This window comes from Lepisosteus platostomus, chromosome 26 (assembly GCF_059453375.1).
Source record: "Lepisosteus platostomus isolate fLepPlt1 chromosome 26, fLepPlt1.hap1, whole genome shotgun sequence".
Taxonomy (NCBI): domain Eukaryota; kingdom Metazoa; phylum Chordata; class Actinopteri; order Semionotiformes; family Lepisosteidae; genus Lepisosteus; species Lepisosteus platostomus.
In genome coordinates, this window is record NC_142636.1 from 15,320,804 (window position 1) to 15,348,636 (window position 27,833).

A 27,833-nucleotide genomic window follows, 5' to 3' on the forward strand; every position below is an offset into this window, starting at 1 on the left:
AAGGGGAAAAAGAGAGAAGCAGGTCTGCAGGGTGGGGGGTGGCGGCCGGTGTGTCTGGTGTGTCCAGAGGGGTCCTGCCTGAGGGTCACACGTGCGTCTGCATGCGCTGGTGCAGCGGCCGCCCGTACTCGTGCGAGGAGGCGTAGGAGAAGCGCGAGGAGCTGGACGCCTTGCTGGCCTGGTCCGAGTGCTCGTAGGCCTCCACCTTCTCGTAGGCCGAGGGCTTGACGTAGCTGGTGAAGGCGCGCCCGTAGGTGGCCGGGAGGTAGGCCGAGCCCGGGTACAGGGCCTCGGGGGCGTAGGCGCGCTCCGGCGGCGGCGGCGGCGGCGGCTCGTAGCTGGGGCGCCCCCCGCTGGCCGTGCCGTAGCGGGAGCTGTAGTCGTAGACGCGCGGCTGGCCGTACAGGGGGCTGGGCGAGGGCAGCTGTGAGGGCGTGTAGACCGGGCGCGCGGCGGGCATGTACTCGGAGAAGCCGCTGCGCAGGTGGCGGTCCTCGTGCGTGCGCACGTTGTAGTAGCCGTTGGTCGGGTCCTGTGGGGAAACAGAGAAACGGGGGGGCGGGGTGAGGCCGGGGGCGAGGAAGAGGAGGAGGGCGGCCGGTAGTACAGCCCCCCAAAACACCTCCTGCTCTGCTGGCCCCCTCGTTGCACCTGTGCATATAACACAGAAACAGCTGAACTTCGCCCTGAGAGACACCTTTCTAATGAGAAAATTGACTTTCTTAAATTGTTTTAAACCTTAACGTCTTTCTTTTGCGGTTGGAGAACAAGTGTTTCACTGGCATCTATTTTGTCACCCATTTCACTGTCGGTGTGTGTGCACTGTCTTCAGGATCCTGGTGCTCTCCAGGACACACACTGCAGCCAGACACTGCACAGGACTCAGCCCAGGTAGCACGAATGATCATGTTGTCGAGGGGCGCTATACTCAGTTTCAGAGATCTGACCTCTGGGAAATAGGCTGAATGTCCGCGACGGGCAGAGCCTTCCTGGTGTAAATCTGAGGAAGTTTGTGGCCTACAGCATAGCCTGCACCGGCACGGCCCACAGACAGGCAGAGAAAACCCGGAGCTGGAGTACCTCAGGACCGTCTCCAGCGACTCAGGACAGAACCCCGTACCTTGATATCCGAGCGCTCGTCCTCTTCCTCTTCCAGGAGATCGCTGTGCTCCGTGCGGGACGTCCCGGGAGACTCACTGTTAGGAGCCTGGAAAACCAAGGGAAGGGTGCCCCAGTTTTACAAAGCTGTGTGTTTTTTTTTTCATTTTAGAAGTCTAAGATACACCCTCTCTACCAAATTGCAGATGTACGCTGCAGTTCGATCCAGAAATCCGTTCCGGATTTTACCATCTGTGAGCTTCTGGCACTAAATGCTGCGAACATGCAGGAAAGCAACTGGAAGGTGTCACAACAGGGGGAGAAGCCTGTGCTGGTTCACATAGAGAAGTCCTGGCGCTGGTGGAACCCGAGCAGAACGTCTCTGCTGCAGAACGAGTCTCATTGGCCCCGCCAATCAGGAAACGGAGACGTACCATTGGCTCTTTGACGTCCTCTTCGTCCTCGTTGGCTCGCGTGGCATTGTGGTCGCTGTGCACGATCTGAACCCTAATGTCACTCTTGGACAAACGGGCACTTTTCTTGCCTGGGGTGGGGGGTAGAAATAGAAGAAGAGGAGGTTGAGTGAGAGACTGTGAGATCGGGAAACTAACAAAGGAGAGTGGATCTGGAGAAAAACTTCCTTTGCTTTCGGGGATTAAAGATCTTCATCACCCCATGTTTACGTCAGGACACCCCAGTCCTGGTTCTTGTGACTGGTGGGTTTTTAAATTTACCACTCAGACTAACTATTAACTAAGAATTTTCTAATAAGACCAGTTTGTATTGTTTCACTTACTTAGCGACACTTTACGTACAGAAACTTTTAAGTAGCCTGAAGTTCTCATCTGCCTTAGGAAACAGAAAAACAGCTGAGAAGGTCTAATTAGGTACATTATTGCTGTGCTCGGCGGTGATCTTTGACCTCACCTTTCCCAGAATTCCTGCAGCACAGGGAGACCACAGTGATGAGGAAGATGAGGAGCACGCAGCCGCCCCCGACTGCAGCGCCCACGATGATCACCAGGGGGAGCGCTTCTGCCAACAGAGAGAGAGCAGAGCTGTCAGGTCCCCTGGGTTACACCCGGGTGAGCGCTTTCCTAAACGGTGAGGAGGCAGGCTGGTGTGTGAAGGGGCTGTAGTATCAGTGGCCCGCCACCAGAGGCCGCCAAGGGGCCTCTAGCACTCGTGAAGAAAGAAAAGCGCTTCTCAAGATTCCTTTGTGTAGAAGACCTATGAAAACTCTGCAACAAGGCCTCATGAACCTGAAAGTGAGTATTCCTGTGAGTTGTTATGGGCTCAGGTGCCTGGTACTCGCTGACCTAAGAGAATGTTCTGCTACAGACAGTAAGCAACTATGTTAATTTATTCTCCAGTTTAGAAATAACCATTATTCAACCATCACTGCTGCTCCTCCTAACCAGGCTTCTTAGGTCTCCTTACAGCATCAATACCTGAAAACATGGCAGAAGCTTGTAACTGGGAAGGACTGAGAACTGGGTCCTATTATGTCCATGAAGAGCTGATCTCGTTATTGAGATAATCATGAGCAAACACCCTCTACCCTCCAGCAACACTCAAGGCCCCCCCTGAGCTGGGAGAGCGCCCTGCTGCCCCCCACCTTGCTCCTTGAGGGTGACCAACACGGTGCCCGTGCCGAACCGGTTCCAGGCGGTGCAGTTGTAGCGTAGGGCGAAGTCCTCGGGCAGCGTCTCGGCGATCACCAGCGAGGAGAGCGTGCCGCGGTCCGTCGTCACCGTGGTGACCGAGAAGCGCCCCGACGTGCCGGAGGCCAGGGTGGTCTCCCCGAAAGACCAGACCTAGAGAGAGAGAGGGAAGAGCTTGTCCATAACACCTCGTGAGTGTGACATGAAAGGCACAGGCTCCTCGAGCTGCTGGTTCTGCTTTAACTCATTTCCCAGATCAGGCTCACTTGCTATTCAACCACGCCCCCTTACTAGCTCACCACGCCCACTTTCACAGCACACATGTCTACCATCTCACCACGCCCCCTTACAATCTGACCACGCCCCCTTACTAGTAATCTCACCACTCCCACTTGCTATTCAACCACGCCCACTTTCACAGCACGCTCACTTACTACCGTGCCACACCCACTTACAATCTTGTCAGGGGGAGGGCTGCTGCCCACCAGGCACTCCAGCTTGCCCTTGGTGTTCTTGGCTGCGTGCTGCGTGGCGTCGGCGGTGATGATGGGCGGGCCTGGGGTGACAGAGGGGGGAGGCACATTGTCAGGCAGGCAGAAATAATGATGAAGATAACGACTTTACCGATATTATTACAATGCTCCTCCACTGACAGGCTGAAGGAACTGAACCTTTTCAGTCTTGAACAGAGAAAACTACGAGGGGACATGATACAAGTGTTCAAAATCCTCAAAGTCAATCGTCTATACATCCCAGTGTGCTTTGTCAACATGGACACTCAAAACACAAACCAGAGGATAAAAATGGAAACTACGGGGAAGCACATTTAAATCTGAGAACAAGAGGTGCTTCTGTACACAAAGGGTGGTGGGAGTGTGGAACAAGCTGTCCATGTTGTTGAAACTGATACCCTTCTTTCAATTAATAACTGTAAGAGATCCATGGATCAATTAGCTACTGGGTATGAAACTAGCTTGACGGGCCTCCTCCCTATAGCGTCTTGTGAGAAAGAAGCAAATCCCAGACAAACAAGAGCCAAAGAGGGGCCGAAGGGAAGGGAGGACGGACGCAGGGGGTTCTGACCGTTGACGGTGAGCGTGACCTCCTTCTCGGCGACGCCGATGCGTGGCACGATGGCCTTGCAGGAGTAGGTGCCAGCGTCCTCCTGGGTGACGGCCTTCAGCTGCAGAGTGTTGCCATTGCTGAGGACCTGGGGGACAGCAGGGGGTCGATAGCACATGGTGAATTTACGATAACCCTGACCATAACCTCTGACCCCTATCCCCTATTCCAACCCATTAACCCTAAACCAAACCCTGAACTCTATCCCTCATCCTAACCCTTTAACCTGTAACCTAACCCCACACCTCTAAACTTTAATCTTACACCTGAACCCTATCCCCTATTCTCTAACTGTTGACCCTTGACCCTAACCTCTAACCCTTATCTCACCCCTAAATCCAAACCCGAACCCCCGACAGTGAGGGATTCCCCGCTACAACACCCCTGTCAAGCAGGCCAGACGCAGAGCTGACCTCGCTGCCCTGACTCACCACGCTGGAGCCCACTTTGGTCCAGGCCAGGGTGAGGGGCGGGTTTCCCGTCCAGGAGCAGGTGAAGGCCGCGTCCATCCCGATGTCCACCACCAGCGGTCTGGGCTCGGACAGCAGCCTGGGGCCAACTGCAGACACGGACACGGGATCAACATGGCGTGATCTGCACAGCCTACACCTGATCAATACAGTCTACTGGCGAGACGTATGCGTGGGCTAAAAACAGACAATATGTAATCAATAACGCAATTGAACTCTGGCATAATGCCCACTCAGAGTCACCACCCAAGCCAGTGTGATGATGGCCATGCTGGTGACCAGCACACATTTAACCCTTGACCTCCCACAGAGACTGTGAGTGATCACAGCAGGGTTTGGGGGTGCTTATGTGAACTTGATCGAAATCATTGATACGGGGCCTTCGGGGTCGGCCAGGAACTTACACTGCACGTCCACTAGCGTGCTGACATTGGTGCTGCCCACAGAGTTGGACACCTCGCAGGACACAGGGTCGGTGAAGTAGGTGTGGTCCACAGTCACCTCCAGGCTGTCCCCATTGGCCTCTGAAATCGGGACCCCGCCTTTCGCCCACCTGGGAGAGAGCCGGACACGATCAGCGAGCGATGGGCAACAGGGCACTGCCCAGGGGGAGACATGACACCTCACACTCACCCCAGGCGTCACCCCTGCCAGCACTGCACCCCTGTCTTCATCACTACAGGTCTTCATCACTGCACCCCTGTCTTCATCACTGCACTCTTGGTTAAAGAGTTATTTCCACATGCTTTTAAGATTTTTTCTATACATATTATAGAGATCTGAAACTCTCCTAACTGGTGCATTCCAGGAGAGAGGGAGACAGGGACCCGGATGCAGTTATTGTACAGTATGGGCTTGGGGAGGGGGGTATCGGGTGTACTGGTATCGTGGAGGAGATGTACAGACCTGTATCCCGTGATTTCTGGATTGGCAGAAGCAGAACAGAGGAAAAGGACTTTTGATCCCTCCATGACCGTCTGCGGCTGTACAGACAGGGTGACAGACGGGGGGTCTGTAAACATAAGAACAAACAGACATATTTACTGTATACGCCTAGAAGAGTCTAGAGCCTGTGACTGGGCTGTGTGTCAGTGTGCTGGACTCCACAGGGACTAGAAGAGTCTAGAGCCTGTGACTGGGCTGTGTCAGTGTGCTGGACTCCACAGGGACTAGAAGAGTCAAGAGTCCTGTGACTGGGCTGTATCAGTGTGCTGGACTCCACAGGGACTAGAAGAGTCTAGAGCCTGTGACTGGGCTGTGTCAGTGTGCTGGACTCCACAGGGACTAGAAGAGTCTAGAGCCTGTGACTGGGCTGTGTCAGTGTGCTGGACTCCACAGGGACTAGACGAGTCCAGAGCCCTGTGACTGGGCTGTGTCAGTGTGCTGGACTCCACAGGGACTAGAAGAGTCTAGAGCCTGTGACTGGGCTGTGTGTCAGTGTGCTGGACTCCACAGGGACTAGAAGAGTCTAGAGCCTGTGACTGGGCTGTATCAGTGTGCTGGACTCCACAGGGACTAGAAGAGTCTAGAGCCTGTGACTGGGCTGTGTGTCAGTGTGCTGGACTCCACAGGGACTAGAAGAGTCTAGAGCCTGTGACTGGGCTGTGTCAGTGTGCTGGACTCCACAGGGACTAGACGAGTCCAGAGCCCTGTGACAGGGCTGTGTCAGAGTGCTGGACTCCACAGGGACTAGACGAGTCCAGAGCCCTGTGACTGGGCTGTGTGTCAGTATCCTGGACTCCACAGGGACTAGACGAGTCCAGAGCCCTGTGACTGGGCTGTTCAGTGTGCTGGACTCACGCTGCACGTTGAGGGCCACAGAGATTTGCTTCCCAGCAGGCGCGGCCGGGTTCGTGACGCGACAGGTGAAGGTGCGACCGGTGTCCTTGTCTTCCGGGGTGACCAGGAGCATGCTCACAGCCGTCTCCCTCTTCCCATCCTCCATGACACTCTGGATAGAGGGTGAGAATGAGAAGTGCACAGCGCCCCCTGGAGCCCCCGACACGGTGCCACGCCAGCCGGAGGGAGTTCTGGGTAACAGCCTTCTCGGTTCTCCGATGTTGGGGCGCTGTAGGCTTGGCGGGAGGCCTTACCTTGGAGTAGACGGCGGACTCCTGCAGCTCCCCGTCCCGGTACCAGGCGATCTCGGCGGCGGGCTTGGCGCCCGCGGCCCGGCAGGTGAGGTTGTGGGGCGCGTGGGCCTTGAGCTTCACCACCGGGCCGCCCTCCACCACGGGGTCCCCCGGGGGCACTGGAACAACACACAACCGCCGGCCAAAATATGAGGAACTGCCCCGCGAAGCAGCAATCAATGTGGGAACCCGGTTTGTCCACCTCACCCTCGCGATGCACCACACTGCCACCTAGTGCTGGCAGGCGGGATTATTACTATCACAAAGTCATAGACTGCACCCCTGCTGGCAGGAGGAACAGCGTCACACACTTTCCGTAACCCCATAACCCAGCCGGTTGGCCTTTGGTCTGACCCACTGAGCCCATCTGACATCGTTAGGAGCTGACTGATCCCAGGATCTCCTCCAGCCAGCTCGGGGAAGAAGCCAGGGTACCGACTTCAACAATCAGATAGAAGTGCCTGTTCTGCTTGTGACCTCTGGCTCCTGGTTTACTGTTCATTCTGAAGAAGTCTGCCGGGCTGATGTTGCCAGTGTCGTCGGGGATGTTGAATACTGGCACCAGGTCCCTTCACAGACTTCTCTGTTTAAGACTAAAAGGGTTCAGTTCCAACAGCCAGTCAGTGCAGGAACTGATGTAGTACTGAGAGGAACAGGGGTATATAGTTTTATGATATAACAAAGTTTTTTATCATTACATTAGGAGACGTACCTAAACATGAGAAACAATAGCTACAGGAAATAACTTCCCAAATTGAAGTGGAACCTATTAAGTCATCTAACGTCCTCCAGCAATAAGAAGGATTTTGCAATACTCCGTGCGGCCACTAGATGGCACTGCCGCTCCACGTTCGCTCTGCCGCGGCGCCCCAGCCAGAGGCTGTGTCGGACGCGATGCAGGTCGTTCTGCGTTAATTCAGAAAGGGGCCGCGCCGCTGACAGATTTCGTGACTCACTGGAAAATGTGCTAACTGCGCAGGATCCTGACTTTTCAATGTTCATGCTAGTCAGTTTGCGACTGCGCCCCAGTGATAACCCTGAAGACTCAGAATCACATTTTGGAACATTTTGCAGAGATCAACCGTCTTCTCGGCGTTTTTCGATCAATCAAGCCCAACGGAGACGAGCTGGGCTTTTTTTCCCTGGAGTTAGCGCAGTGCTATCAGCGGCTGTCAGGCTTGTACCTGAACATACCTGCCAGCTCTTGAGCTAAAGAGATACTTTCTGTCTCTCTTAATATTCCACAGCCTGTTTAAACAGACGCCATGGATGCACGACTTACATTTTCAAAAAGAATTCAAGGTCTTTCACAGCTCATTATAGAGATGCGTTAGATCTAAGAGCCGTTTCCAAAATCTTCCCACAGAGTCCTATTAACTAAATAATGAAGCCCAATTAAAATTGAATGCTCAGCAGGCTGTATGGAGAGACCCTCCATAAACTGAATTTGACAGCCCAACAACCCAGGGACATGTTCATTTCATTTAAGTGGTTCTGGGTAAGTCAGTGAAAATCTTGTTTGTCTGCTCTGGAATCAAGTCCAGAGAAGAGCAACTGGATAATTTCTGGAGCTGAAGGGAGTGTCCCACACTGAAAGGCTGGAGGAACTAAGTCTCTTCAGTCGGAAGGGAGTGTCCCACACTGACAGGCTGGAGGAACTGAGTCTCTTCAGTCTGAAGGGAGAGTCCCACACTGACAGGCTGGAGGAACTGAGTCTCTTTAGTCTGTAGTCCTGCCTGGACTGGGGTTAAAAACGGGCGCTGGGCCTTACCCAGCACGGTGAGCTTGGCGCGGTGGGAGCGCAGTGCCGCCTGTGTGGCCTGGCACTCATACACAGCGTCGTCCCCCAGCTCGGCCGAGTCGATGAAGAGGCTGTGTTCCCCTGTCGAGGCGTCGCCCATGATGGAGTACCGCTCCCAGCCTGCAGGGGAGACGCGAAGCAGACAGCCGTCAAGCCAGCACAGAACAAGACAACATTATCACATCCTTTCAATAACCACTTACTGGCGGCCCGGAGCCTATCCCAGAAAGCACTGGGCACAAGGCATGATGCACCCTGGACAGGAAAGTCCATCACAGGACACACACACAAGGACCGATTTTCCCAGAAGCCAGCTAAGCCACCAGCATGTCTTTGGTCCATGGGAACAAACCGGAGCGCCCAGAGGAAACACATGCAAATGAGAGGAGAACATGCAAACTCCACACAGACAGGAACTGAGCCCAGTACTGAGAAACAGCAATGGTGATCACTGCACCCCTCTGCCACCTGCCAACACAACTTGTTTCTCTGGCTCGCAGTGTCCTGGTGCAGCCCTCCGCTCCTCACGGCCGGACAGTGACCTCACCTGGCAGGTCTCTCTCCCCGCCCAGCGCCAGCCCGTCCTTGGTCCACTGCACCATCCCGCGGTACCCCACGATCACGCAGGGCAGAGTGACCGACTGGCCCGACACCACCACCTGGTCCTTGGGCTCCTGGGAGAAGTAGGCCGCCCTGCCTGCTGGGACAGAGGAGGAGGAGGAGAGAGAAAGGATGTGAGGAAGGTGAGACAGTGAAGAGACTGGTTCTCTGCCCTCTGCTGTGCCCACTGCTCAGACCCTCAACAAAGACCAGGCGTGATCATGCGCCAGGAGATCGTCTGATACATCCAGGAACATTTACAAGTGGATTGGAACCAGTTTCCCTCTGGAAGAGAGGAGACTGCAGGACGTCTGCGTCTTTACTCCGAAAGCGCAGGGGGGGTCTCCGAGCGCGGACCGGACACAGGCGCCCACACACACCGCAAGGAAGGGGCGACAAAGAGCCGACCCTCCTCATCCTTATTACCGCCATCGCTGGCGACAGCAGGCAAGCCGCTGTCCGCACCGAGAGCGCTGCAGCACTGCGCTGCTGGAGAGAGGAGCCCCGGGATTATTAACCAGACTGTAATTAGCGGCGCTTGTGGTGCTGTAATTATCGGGCGGCTGGGTGGTGAGGCCGTCAGCACATCCGCCTCATTCGTCCGTTTGTCTCGTTTGTTTTACAGAGACTTTCCTCTGTAACCACGACTGGATGCTCTCATCCAGACAGCACATCAGTGCGGAGTGAGATCAGGGTAAAAACACAGTACAGCGCAGTACAGCGCAGTGAGATCAGGATTAATGCGCAGAATAGCGCAGTAAAGCCCAGTGAGACCAGGGTGAAAGCAATATTAAGTCAGTAAAGGTCTGGAATGCATAATTAACCCATAAGATAAGCCTGCCATCGCGCTGGAAGAAGGAAAACTGATGCTGTCGAGGCGGAGCTGCAGTTCACGAGCAGCGACACCGCAGTGAGGGTCTCCTGCTCGCGGAGGGCTGTGACGCGCTTCGGCGGACTTGGAGCGCAGCGGGCGGAGAGGAGAAGAGAAAGTGGGTTTTAAGAAGTGATCGGGGGGGGGGGGGACTTGCCCTCGTTTTTCTTGTTTTGTGCGTTTAAAAAAGCTGAGAGAAAACGGTGGCCGACCGTGTGATAAAGGGAGGCCCGTTGAGGCGGCACTAAAACCCCTTCAAACTATTCCCCAAAGAGGGAGGGGGGTGCTTAAACACAGCGTGCTGGGGCCTCCCCCTGTAACAGCCGCTGAAAGAAGGGAGACATACGGCGTCCAGAACCCCGCTATTGTGCCCCCGTCTCTCTCTTTAAATAAGCCTCTTCATTTCCAATCCAGCCCTGTTAAATGCGTGTTTAATAGCTTTTCAATAGCCGCCTTTTCCCCAGAGAGAGACGGGGGGGGCAGGATTTACCCTCTCTCCTCTTTTTGAAGGTGCTCTATTGAAAGGGAACAAGCCGGCTCTGCGATGCCTTTGTCAGCAGTCAATTATACACTTCATCTGAGCGCGGGACACGCACAGCCCGAGTCAATACCCCCCCCCCGGCTCGAGCGCGATACCCCCCCAGCGCGAGGGGGACCCCGCTCAGAGCCGAACCCTCTTCCCGAGACACGACCGCGTGCCCGTCCTTAAGAGCCGGGAAATCGGGGGAGACGCTGCGCCCCATTGTCCCCCTAAATCCAGAAAACCGATTTCTTTCCCTTCTCGGAAAGGGAGCGGTAACAATCTTCTATTAAAAACAAACTCCTGTTTTCTTTCTTCATCTTTTACTGGGGCCCGCCATCCGCTCCCGCGTGCGATAGAGACACATCTTATTTTTCTGCTGTTAATTCTTTTGTTGTTTTTTTTCGGTTCTTTCTTTCGCGTGTCTTGTCTTGCCAAGACGTGCTCGCTTGAGTAAAAATAACGTCTCGGAATGAAAAAAAAAACCTAATTCTTTGCACTTGGATTCTTATTGGAAATGCTGAACGCACACAAAACCGTAACTACGCTAATGACTCATATAAAATTCCTTTTAAGTCCTTTTTTGCCGAATTAGCCAATTATTTGACGGTGCTTTAGCGGCTTAATTATGTGAATTTTAAAAATGTAATCTGTAAAAAAACCTTTAATATTCCGAATCCAGGAAATATCCGTAACTAATGGATGTTGACAGTCGTAAGCGACTTGTCAGCCCCGTCTTTAACGTTTAAACCGTTTTTCTCAGTCGCTGAGCATTTCAGAGAAGAAAAATGGGCTTATTAGAATTATTTTCAGATCCTTGTTCAATTTTAGCGGTTTTTTGTGTGTGTTGGGACGATTCCAGCAGCAATGTCAACGCCAGAAATAGTACGACCTGTAGGTTTGTATTTTTTTACCCTCTAATCAGCAAGGTTAAAACATGCTCGGTCAATGCGCTTTAATCCGGATTTTGACATAGAATATCATCTCACGCCGCTGTAGACGCGAAAATAGGCCAGGAAATGTGCGGGGACTCGTCTCGCGCGCGCGCGGGTGACTCGGACACGCCGTGTCCCCACGCAGAGGGAAGAGCAGGGCGGGCGGCGCGGACTGCGGACATGGTGTATTCCACAGCTTCTATGGCTTCGCCATCTGTATCGTGGCATTAATACGGGTGTTTCTGCAGCGCCTGGAAACGGGAGCACCAGCTGTGTGTGATAGACGCAAGAGCCCATGGAGCTGAACACCGAGCTGCTGAACACACTGCAGTCCAGAACTGTAACACTGAGCTACTGAACACAGGACGGGCCAGCAGAACCAGCGCTCGTTCTGCCGAGCCGGGCTCCGCTCTGGGATCGCTGCGGTCCGCCCGTCCCCCCGGTCCCGCCGCCGCGTGTGTCCGCTCCGCCCGAGAAAAACAAGAACGACCGTCGGCGACCCGGACCGGCTCCCTCACGCCGGGGCAGTGACAGCCGGGAGAGGAGTTATTCACGCCCTCTCCTTCTGCAACATTCCTTCTGACCCGCTCCCCTCTCCTGCTTTTCTGCCTCTTAATAAATTGCTGCCTAACAGCTTTTTAAGAGCTGTTTCCCCCTTATAATCCTCTCCACCACCCTCTTCACATCTTCAGTCCTTATTGTGTGAGCTGTCTCTGACAGAGGCCTTCAATGAGAAGGGGCGCCCTCCCTGCCTTACCCCCCACCTCTCTCACTAACCCCCCTCTGAGCCCCCCCCTCACACACACAAAGACTCACAACTGCCATCAGCACTCCAACACCCCCTCCTCCCTCATTGTAACTGTCACATTGGCCTGCACTGAGCCGGAAAATCTCAAAATCAATGCCTCCTGTCCTTCAGAGAGGTGTTAAACTGCGCCCTGCTGCTGTCCCAGGAGCCGGAGAGCTCTCCTCGGGACACGGCTCTGGAGCGGCTGATCCATCACGGGCGAGTCGGATAAAGAACACAAGGTGTTTCAGTCACTCTTCGCCGTAGCCGTCGAGTCATAGGAGAGCCAAGGGAGATGAGCAAAAAAGAGCCCCACATCCGTAGGGAAGCACAGTGAAGAATGCCTGGGCCCTGACCCGGATCCGGGCGGCGGCGTTCCGAACGCCCTCGAAGGGCGAACGGCTGGCTTGAGCTGACAGGGGCCGGGCGTGACGAGTGTGGGGACTCTGGGACGGGCTACGCGGGTCACCTGGGATCCTCCGGTTGTGCCGATTGCCTTTCTCCATCCTCACCGATCAAAGACACCGGAGCTATGGTCAACACAGTTCCCAGCTCACAGCTGGAGGACACACAGGAACTCTCTTCCTGTAGAGGAAGTAGAGGAGCTGGAGTCTATCCCAGCTAGCAACAGGCCCAAGGCAGGGGACACCCTGGACAGGACACCAGTCCATCACAGGACACACACTCACATACCCTGGACAGGACACCAGTCCATCACAGGACACACACAGACACTCACACACCCTGGACAGGACACCAGTCCATCACAGGGCACACACAGACACACACACCCTGGACAGGACACCAGTCCATCACAGGACACACACAGACACTCACACACCCTGGACAGGACACCAGTCCATCACAGGACACACACAGACACACCATGAGCCTTTAAGCCTGCCAGCATGTCTCTGTCAACTCCAGGGTTGTGAGGCGACAATGCTGACCCGTGTGCCACCGTGAGACCCCAGCAGACACTCACATACTCTCAGTCAGCCCTCGCGGCAGATCAGAAACCAGGAGAAGGCCCAGTCTGCCCAGTCTTCGCCCGGCTCCTGCTCCTGTCTCACCACCCACTCCTGCAGGGGCACTGACTGCAGGAACACCGCGTCCCTGCCACGTCCCTGGGGACCCCACGAGCCGTCTCACGATCGAGAGCAAGCGTCAGCTGACCGAGTGACTCCTGCTTCCCAGAAAGAGGAATGACGCTAACAGGGATCGCCTGCGAAGTCTAACGTGTGCTGAAGAGGAGGGGGAAAGAGAAAACCCACAAAAGCACATTTGTCTTCATAAAGAATCCTCGAGCCTGGGGACTGTCAATAGACTTCACTGCCAGTGTCAGTGAATTGAAATGAGGAATGAAAGAAGAGGCTTCAGAACACAAACTCGCTCTCAGTTATACACTGGTGGCTCTCAAGCTCTCAAGCTCATGTTGAATGAAGAAGGAAGCCTTAGTTGCCGTGCTTGTGGAGTTTGAATACCTTTGTGCTGCGGATCGCCTCACTCCTCGTCAATGCTCCGCGTTTTGCAGTCGCTCTGCTCTCTCTAATTGCTATTCTGCTGCGACTCACCCGCATCTGAGCGCTCACGGCCGCGCAGTGCGTGCTGGGGATGGTTTGCGTCTTCCCTAGGGGGGCTCCGAGAAGTTTTCCAGCTGAAGAAAACTCCTCGAAGTCTTGTTTCAGCTCCGACTCTCCTCTGACTGTCACCCCCCCGCGCAGAAAGATCCGAGCCAGCCGCAGGGCAGACTCTGAAACCCCCAAACCACTTTTACCCTGCGCGGCGCCCGTCAGCTTGTTGACAAGATGTCTGTTGACCAAACCGCGGTGTTTCGCTCTCTCTCGCCCCAGGTGCTTTCCCGATACGTACGAGAGACGGCTGCTCTGCTTGCCAGTTTGTTTTTATTTTGCTCGGCTGGGCCTTCATGGCGATTTACCACGCTTTTAAGAAAAGGTTTAAATCATTAACTCTCCGTGCCATTACTGAAACGGGGAGAGGCAGAGGGAGGCAGCGGTAAAGGGCACGATGCTAAGACACCCGCAGCCCCCTCCCTCCTTCCCTGTGACAGTTTCTTGTTCTGAAGTTGTGCGAGTAAGTAATCATCATCGTAATAATCGTATGCGAAGCCCGGTCCCCCGGGTACAGTCCTAAAAAAAAAGATGACAAAAAATTATAACGAATAAAGGAATAATTAATTGCAATTGCTCTTTCAATACGTGGGGGAAAAAAAACAAACGAAAACGGAACAAAAAATAACACAAAAAAGTCACTCGCTCTTGCAGGAAACGAAAGAAAACAAAGGGGGATTCTTTCGCTTGTTCCGTTCCGCTGGGACACTAGCTCAACGCCCAGGGGTGTCAATTAATCGAGGCTGGGGATTCTGCGGCCTACGCTTGCTAATTGACTCTCCCCCCACAGAGTACCGCCTGGCTCCGTGCCATAGGGAAGCTGCCCGTTTTTCAATTATTTTTTTCCACTCTTTATCGAGGATAGTAACGCTGTAAATGCCTTATCTTTTTTTTAATGGAGTGCCTGCCTCGTCTATCGCCTCGCTGGAGAAATTTCCTTCTGTATGTAAAAGCGCAGTGCGGTCGTTTGGGATGAAAGGCGCTATATATTAATAACCCGTGGCACCGTTTACAGGCAGAAGACCCACTTCTTTTCAAATTCTCACAACACTCTAGAAGCAGCTGGAATTATTTAGGTTTTAACCAACCGGGGCGGATTAAGACTACAGAAGCATTTGAGCTAGGAATGTCGGTCCTTTCTTAAATTAAGCTCTGGGAGCAAAGGCGTTATTAATAAGAGTATTTTATAGTGTTTGTCGTGGGGTGCGACCGCCAGCTTGTGAGTGGACCAGAGGGGTTCATATGTTTGCGAAAGTATAAATTAGTGTATACAACACGCCCTGGTAACGACTATCAACATACATCAAGTCCAGGAAGAGGATTAATAGTTTATCTCCCTTTCAATCCATTTACTTTAAAGTTGCGTTTCGGCGATCTTTACTGCGGATGTGTCTTAGTAAGATTTTTTCCCTTTAATTTGAAAAAAAAAACTTTTAACGTCAGACCCATTTTCCGTTGTGACGATTAAATTATTAAACCCTCTCCCGTAAAGCGACGTAAATTACGTAAATATCACAGACTGATGACAACAGGTATAGCTGCATGCCCCTCCCAAAATAGCTTCAGTCCATTGATATTCAAATGAGAACAACTGTTCTCTTTTTTTTTAAATCAAGAAAAATTAATGGAAGAAGTTTTAATTAACACCAAACTTTATTCGGTTAATCAGATTTCGGTCGGGATTTTAAAATCTCTTTAAATTCCTGATGACTAAGTGGTTTGAGAAGAAGACAAAAAGTGTACCTGACGGCTCTAATAGATCCTGCTCTGTGGCGCAAAGAAGATGGGGGTGTTCAAGTAAGAACAGAGGCAGAACAATGCCCAGTTCCTGAAACTCCTTGCCTTCGCGGTGATTAACGCCGAAACATAATTAGAAGGAAATGTGAAGTCAGGGTTTTTATTATTATTATTTCTCTCCCAGCTTTTCACACATCGGCCACTTCCTCTGCAAACAGCCCCCCTTCCCCTCGTGATTAACCGCTAAATGATTAATGAGTGAGCTCATTAATCAATTAATAATTAAGCCAGCTCTGCGGAAGAGAAAGAAAACTAGGAGGACGGGGGGGTTGGAAATGTGACGGGGAATTCCTGGAATGTGTTAAAGTGTTAAAAAGAAGAAAGGTTTTTTAAATGAGTTCGATAAGTCAATTAACTATTAGAAGAGGTTTCCTGTGTTGGTCACGGTGGTCTAGCGCGAGCAAGGCTCTTCCATTTTGTCTTTCAAAAGCAGAGCTTTAATTGAAGGTTTTCGAAAGAAAAGCACAGGGTTTGTACATGCAGGTAGTCAAAATAATAAAAAAACCTACAAGCACAGAAAGGCAAACACTGAGCTGAAAGAGGCTGCTTACGAAAACCGTTGACACCCGGGTTACGTGTTTTAATCAAAGTGGGGAAACAACCACAAATGTGGGATAGTTTTAACCAAGGACAGCTGGCTCACACGCTAGAGAGGCCTCATTTAGAACACTGTGTAAAAGTTTGGTCTCCGTGTTATAGAAAATAAATGGCTGCTCTGGACTCCAGAGAAGATCAGATACATTTTGTGGCTTAAGGAAATGTTCTTCACTGACAGGCTGGAGGAACTGAATATTTTTTCTACTGGGAAGAGCTTTTAAAACCAAGCACAGGAGGTATGTTTTTACATCAAGGGTTTCGGGAGTGTGGAACAAGATATCGCCACATGTAACTGAAGTCAATATACTGGTTTCTTATTTCTCTCGTTTCCACATACGAGCATGGGGGGTCCACAGGGAGCATGGCTGGCTGTCCCAGCGGGGAGGCAGAGATGAAGCATGGCCCTGCAGATTCCAGAGCACCATGGGAAACACCTGCCCACAGCACACATCTGAGGAGCAGGGCGTCACTGCTGGCCCCAGGCCCACGCAGACTCCCCACAGACAGGCGCCCCAGACCCACAATCGAACCCAAGACCTCAGAGCCAGTGCCAGCCCACGCAAACCAGCCCCGTAGTGAGTTCGGCGAAAATCAGGCCGAGCAAACCCGTCCCGAGTCCGGCGGGCGGCCTCCCCTGCGCTCCCGAGCGGCGCGGGTTGAGCCGGCAAGGGTGCCTCCCCACTCTCTGGATTTCTGCAGACTTCAGTGGCTTTGAATGGTTCCATTGTGTACCCCTCTCTCTTTCCGGCTGAGTACCCCCTTGACTCGGGGACCCCAGACATATGGTGCTTGTAAGCCTGTGCTTCGCTCTGAAAGAGCGGGGAGGGACGCTGGCCTGACCCTGCCTGCTCATTAACACCCCGGCCGGCCGGCTGCGACTTGTGGCCCGAGTCACTTAAACAGTCTATTGTGTGTCGGGGGTGAAGGCAGGGGAGGAGGAGCCCCACCCCCACCCCCCACACCTCCACTCCGACCTGCCGACAGGGGGGCAGCGAGCCTGTACTGCCCGCCTGTCACGAGCTGGATACCCCAGCCTGGAGTCCCTGTGCGGCACTGAACCAGGGCAGACGTGCGCAGAATTCTGCAAGCTTTACTCTGCAACAGATTTGGTTCCAGTCGCGCTCTCCCTGCGTAAACTGCGTTTTACCATGATGTCACTGCACTTGACTGCAGTTTTAACACCATCTCAAGGTGCTTTACCGTGCTTTCACCCTGATCTCACTGTGCTTTACTACACTATACCGTGTTTTCACTCTGATCTCACTGGGCTTTATTGCACTGTACTGTGGTGTTACCCTGATCTCACTGTGAGGAATATGTGAATTGTGCTCCTGCACACAGTCTGCACCCCATCTGCCTCCCCTCCTTTCTCTCTGCCTTCTCTTTCAGCTCATCCTGCTCGTCTGAGCCCCTGAGTCTCGCCTATTGGGATGCTTCTTAAATCTTAATTAAAACGGGACTCCTTGCAAAAAACATTCCCATAGGCCCAGTCGAGAGGCTTAGAACAATCAGACAGAGGGATTAAAATCCAGAAGAAAGGGAAGGAAATTAAGTTTGGATGGAAAGTGGGGGGAGGGAACTGGGGCTCTGCCAGCCTTCAAATCCCTTCTCTCTCTGCGGCTTTCCGGGCGGACCCAGGAGTGACCTCCCTGGCACTAAGCTCCCAGATGATGGAGTGGAGAAGCTCTGGATCTAGGTAAACACTCCGCGAGACAATGAGCACAGCCGCTGGCCTTATTGGATTGGAGTTAGGCTTGGGATCTGGGGGATGTGTGTGCTTATTAGCCAGGGTAGAGGTGTGAGAGTGTCGAGTTCAAATCACTCAACTCTCGCCTCGCTGCAGCCACCCTCAGCCTCACACTCCTCCTGTAGGGGGACCAGCCGGCCCCGAGTGCACCGCACGCCTTCAGCAGAGCAGACTGCACAAGCTGAACAGCACCTGTTCCTCACAGGGAAGATGATCTGCAGGCACTACTGGAAACACAGCGTGGTCTGGATAAAATGGCATCTTGAATATTTCGTTATTGCAAAAGGTTTTATACTTTCATGCGCCCTCTTGTCCAGTTAATGCTACAGAACCCAGGATGCACTCTGACAGTGAGCCTCTTGACTATGGCCGGATATCAAGATATCAACTATATCAGACTATGAGAATACTATGATTTTACTATGGTAAATGTTTTTGTACTGTAATGCTGTAATTCTGCTGAGCGTTGCTGCTCTAGACCGGAGCCACACCGTGATTTCCCTTACTCGACGCCCCTGGAAAGCCCAGTGCTCACCCGGGGGAGACCAGAAGGCCCTGCCTGTGTCTCCCCAGGGTGCAACAAACATCATGCTGGAAAACCGCACCCCTCTTCCGCACCGGCTTGCTAAATCTTTCACCCCAAAGACGGCCAGGGGGATAGGATGAGAACCGCTGTGTTCAGGCCCTCCCCCGCTGTAGGCTGCCTTGTGTTAAAAGCATCCTCTGGATAACGCGCAGGTGTCGCATGACATGGACATTCTTTAAAACAAAAACACCGAAATGGAGCTGTAACACGAGAGCAACCCGTGCGTTTCTCACAGCCGAAACCTGCTGCGCTTTGTGAGACTGCAGACTCCCCCCTCTCTGAGTGAGAGGCCCCAGGCCTGTGTGCGTGATCACAGCCCTATCGTCTATCACAGGGGCTCGCTGTGGCCCTGCCCTGGCCCAGGAGGCGCAGACAGAGCCCAAACTCCTTGCCCTCCCGAGCTCATCGCTGGGGAAATATTTGCCTGCCCGGAGACAAGGACCACAGCACAGCTGGGAGTTTCAGGCGCCCGAGCGACCGCCATCGCCTGTGCCAGCCCACTGCTGGGCTAGCGAAGTCAGGGACAGCGAGAGGAAGCAGGTGAAGGTTAATTCCACCCAGACACGTCCAGGTGTCCCCTGATAATAATCGAATACACTGTTGTGGATCTCAGGCGTCGGGTAATAAACCACTTTATTCTTCAAAGACATAACTACATGTACTAGCACAACAGTGTTATGGTTCATGAGGGTGGCGGATTACTATATTATTGCCATGGTAACAGTACCCCCAACATAACGAACTATGACAATCGCCATTGAGCACTGCAGCACTGAGCACCAGAGCCACGGGTGAAACTTTCCCACAAGGGCGCTCCTGAATCTAATCCCTTCGGCTGGGGCTCCACACGGGAGTTGTGGAGGTATCGAGTCCCGCGTTGTTCCTGGAGATTCCGCGATCAATCCGCAGGCCCTGTGAGAGGGCGTGAGCTCGTCACCTGGGACAGGACGGCGGTGTTGTTTGCGCTCGGAGAGCAGGAGCAGCCCTCCGGCTTCACAGTGAGCTGCTATTTATCACGCTGTGACTCCCGACACTTTCATCCTTTGTTTTCACGGCGACCTGCTCTTCAGGGCGGAGGGAGGCGGTGCCTCCCACAGTGGGGCAGGGGTTTCCATTACCTTTGCAGTCTTGCTCCTGAAAACAAATCCTGTTGACCTTTGCAGACAGCCCACCCCTGCTACTCTCGCCGTAACGCGCCTCCGGGTCACTGCTGCATTGCAGCAGGGAGGGAGGAGCTTGGCCTTCACAAGGTCTGGGATCTCGTCCGCCTCTCCTCTGTAGAAAGACTCCCCGGGGGTTTCCCCTTCCAAGGCTTGGTTTTTCACAGGGATGCCGGCTGCTGTTCTCTCACTCCTTGCAGACCCCTGAAAGTAAGACCACGCCCACCAGGGCTGTGCCCTGCAGCGACAGGAGTCACGGTCTCAGGTCTTGCAAGAAGAACAGGGGAGAAAAGGATATGGATGTTTGGTGAATGTTTTCGGCGTTGGTGTTTCATCTGGACGTGTCTGGGTTTTTGGAGCCCATATCCCAACCGGTTTTTACACAAGTGTACTGTGGACTACCATGATAAGAGCACAGTGCAGTAAAGCCCAGTGAGATCAGGGTAAAAGCACAGTCAAGCGCAGTAAAGCCAAGTGAGATCAGGGTAAAAGCACAGTGCAGCGCAGTAAAGCCAAGTGAGATCAGGGTAAAAGCACAGTACAGAGCACTAAAGCCCAGTGAGATCAGGGTAAAAGCACAGAACAGTACAGAAAATCACAGTGAGATCAGGGTAAAAGCACAGTGCAGTGCAGTAAAGCCCAGTGAGATCAGGGTAAAAGCACAGTGCAGCGCAGTAAAGCCCAGCAAGATCAGGGTAAAAGCACAGTACAGTGAAGAAAATCACAGTGAGATCAGGGTAAAAACACAATACAGTGCAGTAAAGCCCAGTGAGATCAGGGTAAAAGCACAGTATAGTGCAGAATATCACAGTGAGATCAGGTTAATAACACAGTGCAGTGCAGTAAAGCCCAGTGAGATCAGGGTAAAAGCACAGTGCAGTGCAGTAAAGCCCAGCGAGATCAGGGTAAAATCACAGTACAGTGCAGAAAATCACAGTGAGATCAGGGTAAAACACAATATAGTGCAGTAAAGCCCAGTGAGATCAGGGTAAAAGCACAGTATAGTGCAGAATATCGCAGTGAGATCAGGTTAATAACACAGTACAGTGCAGTAAAGCCCAGTGAGATCAGAGACAGTACCCCCAGAGTGGGAGACTCAGCACAACACAGTAAACCACCCAAACTACCCCTTTAAGCAGTGAAGCAGCTCCCATGTCCCTGACTGCAGTTTTCTTTTGCATCTTGAGCTAGTAACTGACATGTCCTGAGAGATGAGGCGTTATTAATTAGACAGCTCTGCTTTGACTAATCGCTACAAAAAGGGCACTGCGCCTGGAAGAGAAAGGAGGCTAATTTTAACTCGCCGAATGAGTGGGGCAGCAAGTCTTCAGCCTCTACAGGCGATTCCAGGTTAACTCCAGCACAGAGCTCTAACATTCGCCATTGGCTACTGGTGCACATGAAGAGCTGATATATGACTCTGCATGTATAATTAATACAGACGGCTTAAAGACCTTCGCCGGCAGGCTTGAGAATGGTCTCTGATGACTCTGGCCTGACAAGTTGTGTCAAGGATGACTGACTTTGCTGACATAGACTCAAAATCCTGGGAGAGGGAGGAGAAAGAAGCTCAATCTGAACTGCTGTCCAGCACAGCCCTGTGGATGGCATGATCGCTAGTGCAAGGTCACGGGTTGAGGGCTTTAACAAATGAGGGACAGGTCCTAGAGTGCAAAGAATTAAGTAAGAAAAATACCCAAAAGCAATCAATTGTTTTTCTTTAATAACGGGAAAGAAATCTCAATCACTCAAGTGTTTTCACAACTGAGTCTCCATCCCCTGGGGGAGAGACACAGCTCTCGCTGACGGCACTGCAGGACCACAGTAGTCTCCATCCACTGGAGGAGAGACACAGCTCTCATTGACAGCACTGCAGGACCACAGCAGAGCCTCCATCCACTGGAGGAGAGACACAGCTCTCACTAACAGCACTGCAGGATCACACCAGAGTCTCCATCCACTGGAGGAGAGACACAGCTCTCACTGACAGCACTGCAGGACCACAACACAGTAAATTGGTATGCTCAGCCTATTGCATCCTATCTTGGATTCCACTTTACACTTTACTAATGCCAAAGCTCTGATTGGTAACAGTGATTCCCGAGTTGAGTCACACCCGAAGAAGGCTCCACAGCCGAAACATTGAAAAGGAATAAACCTTTACTTGTTCCTCTGCTGAAGAAATGTCACACCCACCCATCTGTGTGTGTGTATCCGGATAGAGCCCCTTACTTGCTTGCTTGTCAGTGCGTACAGGATGCAGGATGCGTCTAGCCCATCAAAGAGCACCATGAAGCATTTTGGGGGACTGGGGGGCGGGGCCTGTTGGAGTTGCTCACAGTGGATAAGAAGGTGCAGAACACAACAGCAGATATCTTTATCTCCAGTTTTCCTGAGCAGGAAGCCTGATTAGGGAGAATTTAACCTATTGTCTCTGCCTCGCCCCTCCCCCTGACCCCTGTGTCCTCCTCTTGTCTTGTTCAGACAGTCGGGATTGTGGTGTGTGAGGGGAGGGGGGTGAAACAAGCACGAAGAAATCTTGTTATTGTTGGCCGTGTTTGCTGAGAACACAATGGAAAAGACTACACAGTAGCCCTTTGTGTCAGCCCCCTCCCCACCCCCCTCTCTCCGGAAGGTACGAGAGCTCTCTGAAGGACAGGGGTCCTGTGGTCCTGTGCTTGAGAGGCCTTTGCACCAGCGAAAACAAATGTGACCATGCTTAGTGGCGATTAACCTTGTCATTCTGAAACCTTCTGAGGGTTGTTGAAAGATCACTGGAAACATATGGAGGCATAAAAGGCCCTGAACTATCTGTGCAGATCAGCCAGTCTCTAGGCCCCCAGTTAGTGGCCTTGGACTGCAGACCTGTGGGGCCACAGCTGTTGTACTCTTGAGTGAGGAGCTTCACCTGGAGCTCAACACTAACGGGGGCTAAATGGGGTTAAATGGGGGATTGCACAAAATTAGAAAAAAACACAAGTGTCACAGAGCAAGCACTGTGGCTACGGAAAGCCCCTTGTGCTCCACAGTTCCAGAAGTCCCACAGTGACTTCATGACGAACGGATGCCCAGTTTGTTGGGAAGATTTGCACTCATGTCAGAAGCACTGCTGTACTGTACTATACCGACATCCCAGGGCACCCTGTTTCTCATGATAGAAGAGGGACCACCTCCTCCTGTGGCTGACACGCAGGGCCCCCGAGCTCTCCCGAAAATAATTCCAACAGGCTCCTGCAGTTCAAGTCATCGATTCTCCCGAAGACCGACCCTGAGAAAAGATCTATCGATTGAAACGGCGGATCAATTGTAGCAGTGAAGCCGCTGTACTCGTAGGCTTTTCATGCTTTCAGACCTTAAAGGCATCTCTCCCCCGTGTAAGCGAGACAGGGCCAGGACTCGGGTCAGACACGAGTCCGCAGACGTTCGTAACAGAAATGAGAACTCGCGGTATCGATCAAGAGCGTCGCTCACGGTTCCTGTCAGGTCCGGTTCGACACGGGCTCAAGTTTATTGGAAGTTCCAGAACTGGGCATCTGGATGAGCTCTTAATCTCTCTTCATCCATAAATTCAGAGCCCAGGTTTATGAAAAATGCAGGGCAGTAAAAATGAACCGGCTTCAGACGGTCCGTCATAAAATATTTCTGATGCCGAGAGCAGTCAGCAGCCTGACTCCTCTTGTAGCAATCAAACGGATTCGTTCTAAGTACAAGTGCATTTGAGCAAAGACGGAAATAAAAACAGAAACAAATGTTTTATCGTGTACTCCTGCTGGTAGTTTATTACTACATTATATATATATAAATGGATTTTAATGGATGAGCCCTGGCCAGCTAAAACAAAAATAAAACAAATGTATTGCGGTCTTTAAATAAAAGAGAAGTCTTGAAAAAGGGAGGCTGCGGAGGTTTTCAGGTCGCTGGGGGTATTTCAATCTCTCCGTCTCTCTCGCTGCAGCAGCGCGATGTGATCTCCCGGCTCTGCCTTTGAACTGCGCCCGCCGAGACTCCACCACTGACGGCGGCTGGAGCCGAGGAGGAACTGAGCCCCGAGGGCCCGGGGCCGCGCCTGCCAGCCTCGCAGTCCGCGGGGAGGCGAACACGTTCGGCACCGAAGGCGAAGCCGCCGAGCGCATCCGAAAGCCTCTCTGCCCGCCCCGGCCCCAGAGTACCCGGGCGAGAGGCTGGCACGACGGCAGCAGCATCTGCTGCGGTACTGATGCCTCTCGGTGTGCCTGCGCACTGTTGCTGCTCCTGCCTCTGTTTTCTCTCTCCCCTGCCGTGTGCCTGCTCATGAGTTTGTCTATGCATCGTTCGCAAACATACTGCCACTGCATGTGCACAAAGCTGTCCATCTATATTTAGATCGGAATTAAGCAATACATTAACTAACAGACCAGCGAGCTGCGGTAGCTGTTTTTCCAGCCCTGGGAGCCGGACTGCAGCGCTGTGAAACCGCCCCGCTCGTCAAAGGAGGTGTTAGATTTAACACGGGGATGCGTTCAAACACACACCGCCTGGTCTTGTTAACACAAAGCCGGGTCCGAATGCTGCAGCGGTGGCGCGTCCTGGGACGCTTATTGTATCCTCGATCGCGCTGCCAGTGTGAACCCCAGCTGGCGAAACGCGGAACACGTGTATTAGAGTCGTCACGGCCCGTTTGTCCGACAGCAGAGAAACACCGACCACCGGAGCGCCCGCGGACCTCCTGGGCCCGTCTGGTCCCGGGACCGGAGCCACGCCGCCGGGTCCGAACTGCAGGGGGTGGCAAGAGTCACCTTCCGAATCTCTTCCAAAACACCAGCCGCCTGTCTATCAGGCAAGGACCCGCCTCCCGGGCCACAGTCCTGTGGCCGCTGAAGGACTAGACAGGACAGGACACCCCCAGCAACACACAAGACACAGGCCAACGCCGTCTCAAGACATATCGTAGGAGAAATATTGTCAACAGATATTACAAGTGGTAAAGTGCATACAAAATAACGGCCAATTAAATTACCATATCGAAAGTTGCTAGAGTTACATTAAAAGGGAATCGCTTATCAAGATCGATGACCTGATTAGGCATTAAAAGAGACATGCAGAAGATGAATGAATACAAGATTGATTTGCTTTAAGGCATAATTTCACTTCAGGTTCAGATGTTATAAAATGAGATGATTGTCTAATGCTGATCTCCCCTTACACGATGTACTGCACCAGGCAAAGATGAGCGAGATTGGGCACAGACGGCTTTTGAAATCTCGAGCCCCAGACGTCATCTGCGTGACGTCACGGACGCAGATCGGCCGGGTTCCTAGACTCGGTGAATCTGATTTAACAGGGAGCCCGAGATTAGCCCCCGCCTGACAAACCGCTGGATACCAAGTGCATCACATACCCGCCCACCAGGGGAGACACTGCGGGGAGGAAGAGGAGAGCTACAGTACGGGAGGAAAGTCAGACACTCTTGACGGAGAATGGGAAATAACTGCGCGCCCTTAATGACACCTCTTACCCGCACAATCGACCGATTCGGAAAATAGTACCCAGAAAAGCGGGGGTCTCAGCACGTTTTCTCTGGAAGGGGGGCGCCCACCCTCAAAACAAATACACGCGCAAGCCCAGCCCTCCGGGGCTCCGCGTGTGCAGGTCGGCTTCCACACGGAGGTGAATCACTGCAGCGCTGCGCTCCCGCCGCCCGCCCAGGCGCCGGTCCAGACCCGCTCGCTGTGGCGCTGGGAGGGCAGGGGACCGGATCGGGACAGTGTGCGTGCTGGACAGGGCACAGGGGGCTATTGCGCTCCCACCTGCACACACGCACGTCCAGCCCTCGGCTTGAGCAGAGCCGGTCACTCTCACACTGACCCTGAGGTCACCGCCCGGAGAGCGCGGCTGGAGAACCCGTGTATTCTGTGTTTTCATTGTCTTTGTGATGGAGTGCTGTTGGGGTCAGTGAATTGTGTTGCTCGGGCGTCGAGTAATTCACGTGTAAAACTACTAGATTAACAGACTGTAAATGAAGTTGCCAATAACCCCCCACACACACACACAAAACAAGCTGATTTGCATGTCCTCTTTGTATAAAAATATGCGGATCTGACCACTATATAGCTAAAAAAAAAGAGAAAAAACACAACGTTTCGGCCGTGGAGCCTTCTTCAGGTGTGAGAAAGACAAGACCAAAACGTTGTGTTTTCTTTCTCCTTTTTTTTCAGCAGGGGATACACCTACAGTATTACTTGTTACTTTGCTGCCTACGCATGCTGACGCAGCTACACACCTGAACCACCATACAGCTCGTCGGCCTCGACAGGTACCCGTGTATGCGCGCTCCCTCTGCAAGGCACGCTGGGCCGCCTGTCCGCGTGCGGGTCTCACCTGGAGCACGGGGGCCCACTCGCGCGCGCAGCGCTTGGAGCAGCGGAGCTCCCTTCCATTTCTCTTCCTCTGCGAGCTTGTGTTATTATTATTATTATTATAGGTCTAGGAGTGCTTTTAGAAGCTCTGCGGGCGCAGGAAACGCTGAAATCTTTAGAGAAAGACTTTTAAGCCGAGGAGTCGGTGTGCGAGTAAGTGCATTTTTCAATTTACCCCAGGGCGCTGTGCGCTCGGGTAGAGACGCAGGGAGAGCCCCCGCTCTTTGAGGGCTGCAGGGACCCAGCAGAGACGCGGACGGGGGGCGGCGGACCCAGCAGAGCTATTTCTGCACACGAGAAAGGGCACAAGGTGTGTTTCAGGGGGCGCTGGGTGGAAATGTAAAATGAATAATTGAAAACTCTGCACCGCTGCGCTGCCGTGTGTCAGTGTGTGTGTGTGTGTGGGGGGGGTCTGTGAAAACTGCACGTCCTTACACCGTGATCAAGCGTGGCGAGCGACCCCCCCTACAGAAAGCCCTTCAGAGGAAGCAGGCAGTCGCACGTACAGCCGGCCCCTGACACTCGCGGGCGGCTTCTTATCCTGGTTCACTGCGGATATTTCCCTCCCGCTACCCCCCCCCCCCACGCTCACTCCCACTCACTCCTCGCTCCACGCGCCCGGACCGGACTGTCACCCCCACAACCCGCCTTCCGGCCCCCCAGCAGCGCGCAGCCCCGACCAGTCCCAGACCCGTGTGCGTGTGTGGGGGTGAGGGCCTGTTGCTCTCCCCAGTAGCCCTGCGGGGACCGGTCCTGACCCGTGACAGCCGGTATCTCTCCGCTGGGCTGGTCACCCGCCTCAAGCCGGAGTAGGAAAGCGACAGTCACTATCCTCCTGCCCCGCCCCCCCCCGCAATATGTAAAATAAAGTTGATAGTGGGCGACAGTATGTGACCCCTTCTCTCACCCCAGCCCGCTCAGACCGGACTCCCGGTTCTCGTTTCAGTGTTTTTGGCGCAGTGGCACGAGTACCACACGTCCAGCAGGCTCGTCCGCCAGGGACTCCGCAGGAGCGACGCGTGCTCGACGGCTAACTTCGGGGTCTGTAAATAACACTGATAGCAGGCTGGCGGAGAGAGAGCAGCGCCAGAACGCGCGGTGCCGGTGCCGGTGCCGGTGTCGGCGGACCGGGGCTTTGTCGCAGCGAGCGCCCCTGTAGCACAGAGCTGGAGAGGCGAAGCGCCGCCATCGGCCGCATTTTGTTCCTATTTTCGCGCCGGTCGCCGGTCCGGCTCGGAGACCCCACGCCGCTTACCTGCTCCCGCGAGGCACAGGGCGAGGATGACCCAGAGGGGTGACATCGTCCGGCGCGCGCCCGGTCCGGGGGACGTCTCCTCGGCTCGAGGCACCGGCTCCGGCCGCGCGAGAGCTCGGGTGGCCGCTGAGGCTCTGACCCCGGATCTGCTCGCTCAGATCCAATTCTCCCCCGTCGGGATCGCGCTGCCTCGACGATGCCTTGTGTTCTTCCCGGTACTTTATCTGCTCCCCTGTTGATGAATTCGGCTTCGCCCGGAGGAATCGTCTTTAACTTTTCTTGCTGTAGGTTCCTCAGCCGGCTGATCTCCGCTCTTCCCGCGTCCCGTCACTGCCCCTGTGGAACCGCGCTGCTCCGCTCTGCCTCAGCGTTAATCTGTGCGTGTGGCTCCCGTCTCCCTCTCTCCCCGTCTGCAGCCTGCGCGCCGCTAATCCACACTGACAATCATGTGCCGAGCAGTTCTCGGATTTAGACACATCAGGACTGAACACAAATCAGGGAGGGAGGCGACTTTTCCGCCGGGACAAAAAAAAAGGGAGAAAGTCCTTCCCACTTTCCCAACTTTCGCATTCCCGATGCAGCCCGGAGGTGAGGGGGGCGGCTCGGCGCTCCTCCCGCCCTGCGGACACCGATTGGCCGGTCAGACTTTAAACACGGTGTCGGGG

General features: G+C 53.5%; 1 protein-coding gene across 2 annotated transcripts; it reads right to left on the bottom strand.

The window, feature by feature from the left end:
- Nucleotides 1–75: 75 nt before the first annotated feature.
- On the bottom strand, nucleotides 76–27,833 carry kirrel2 (kirre like nephrin family adhesion molecule 2). Of its 2 annotated transcripts, none has more exons than XM_088621227.1 (15): nucleotides 27,169–27,833; nucleotides 8,835–8,987; nucleotides 8,258–8,407; nucleotides 6,448–6,605; nucleotides 6,155–6,305; nucleotides 5,261–5,366; nucleotides 4,759–4,907; nucleotides 4,316–4,443; nucleotides 3,846–3,972; nucleotides 3,218–3,318; nucleotides 2,717–2,915; nucleotides 2,026–2,133; nucleotides 1,533–1,642; nucleotides 1,121–1,207; nucleotides 76–532 (listed from the first exon to the last, which is right to left on the bottom strand). In XM_088621227.1, exons 1-15 carry the CDS (start codon nucleotides 27,212–27,214, stop codon nucleotides 86–88), a joined length of 2,220 nt encoding a protein of 739 aa, XP_088477353.1. In that variant the 5' UTR covers nucleotides 27,215–27,833; the 3' UTR covers nucleotides 76–85. The 2 variants fall into 2 exon arrangements, with proteins under 2 accessions (XP_088477353.1, XP_088477354.1); XM_088621228.1 differs by having other exon boundaries at nucleotides 8,835–8,984; nucleotides 27,169–27,825.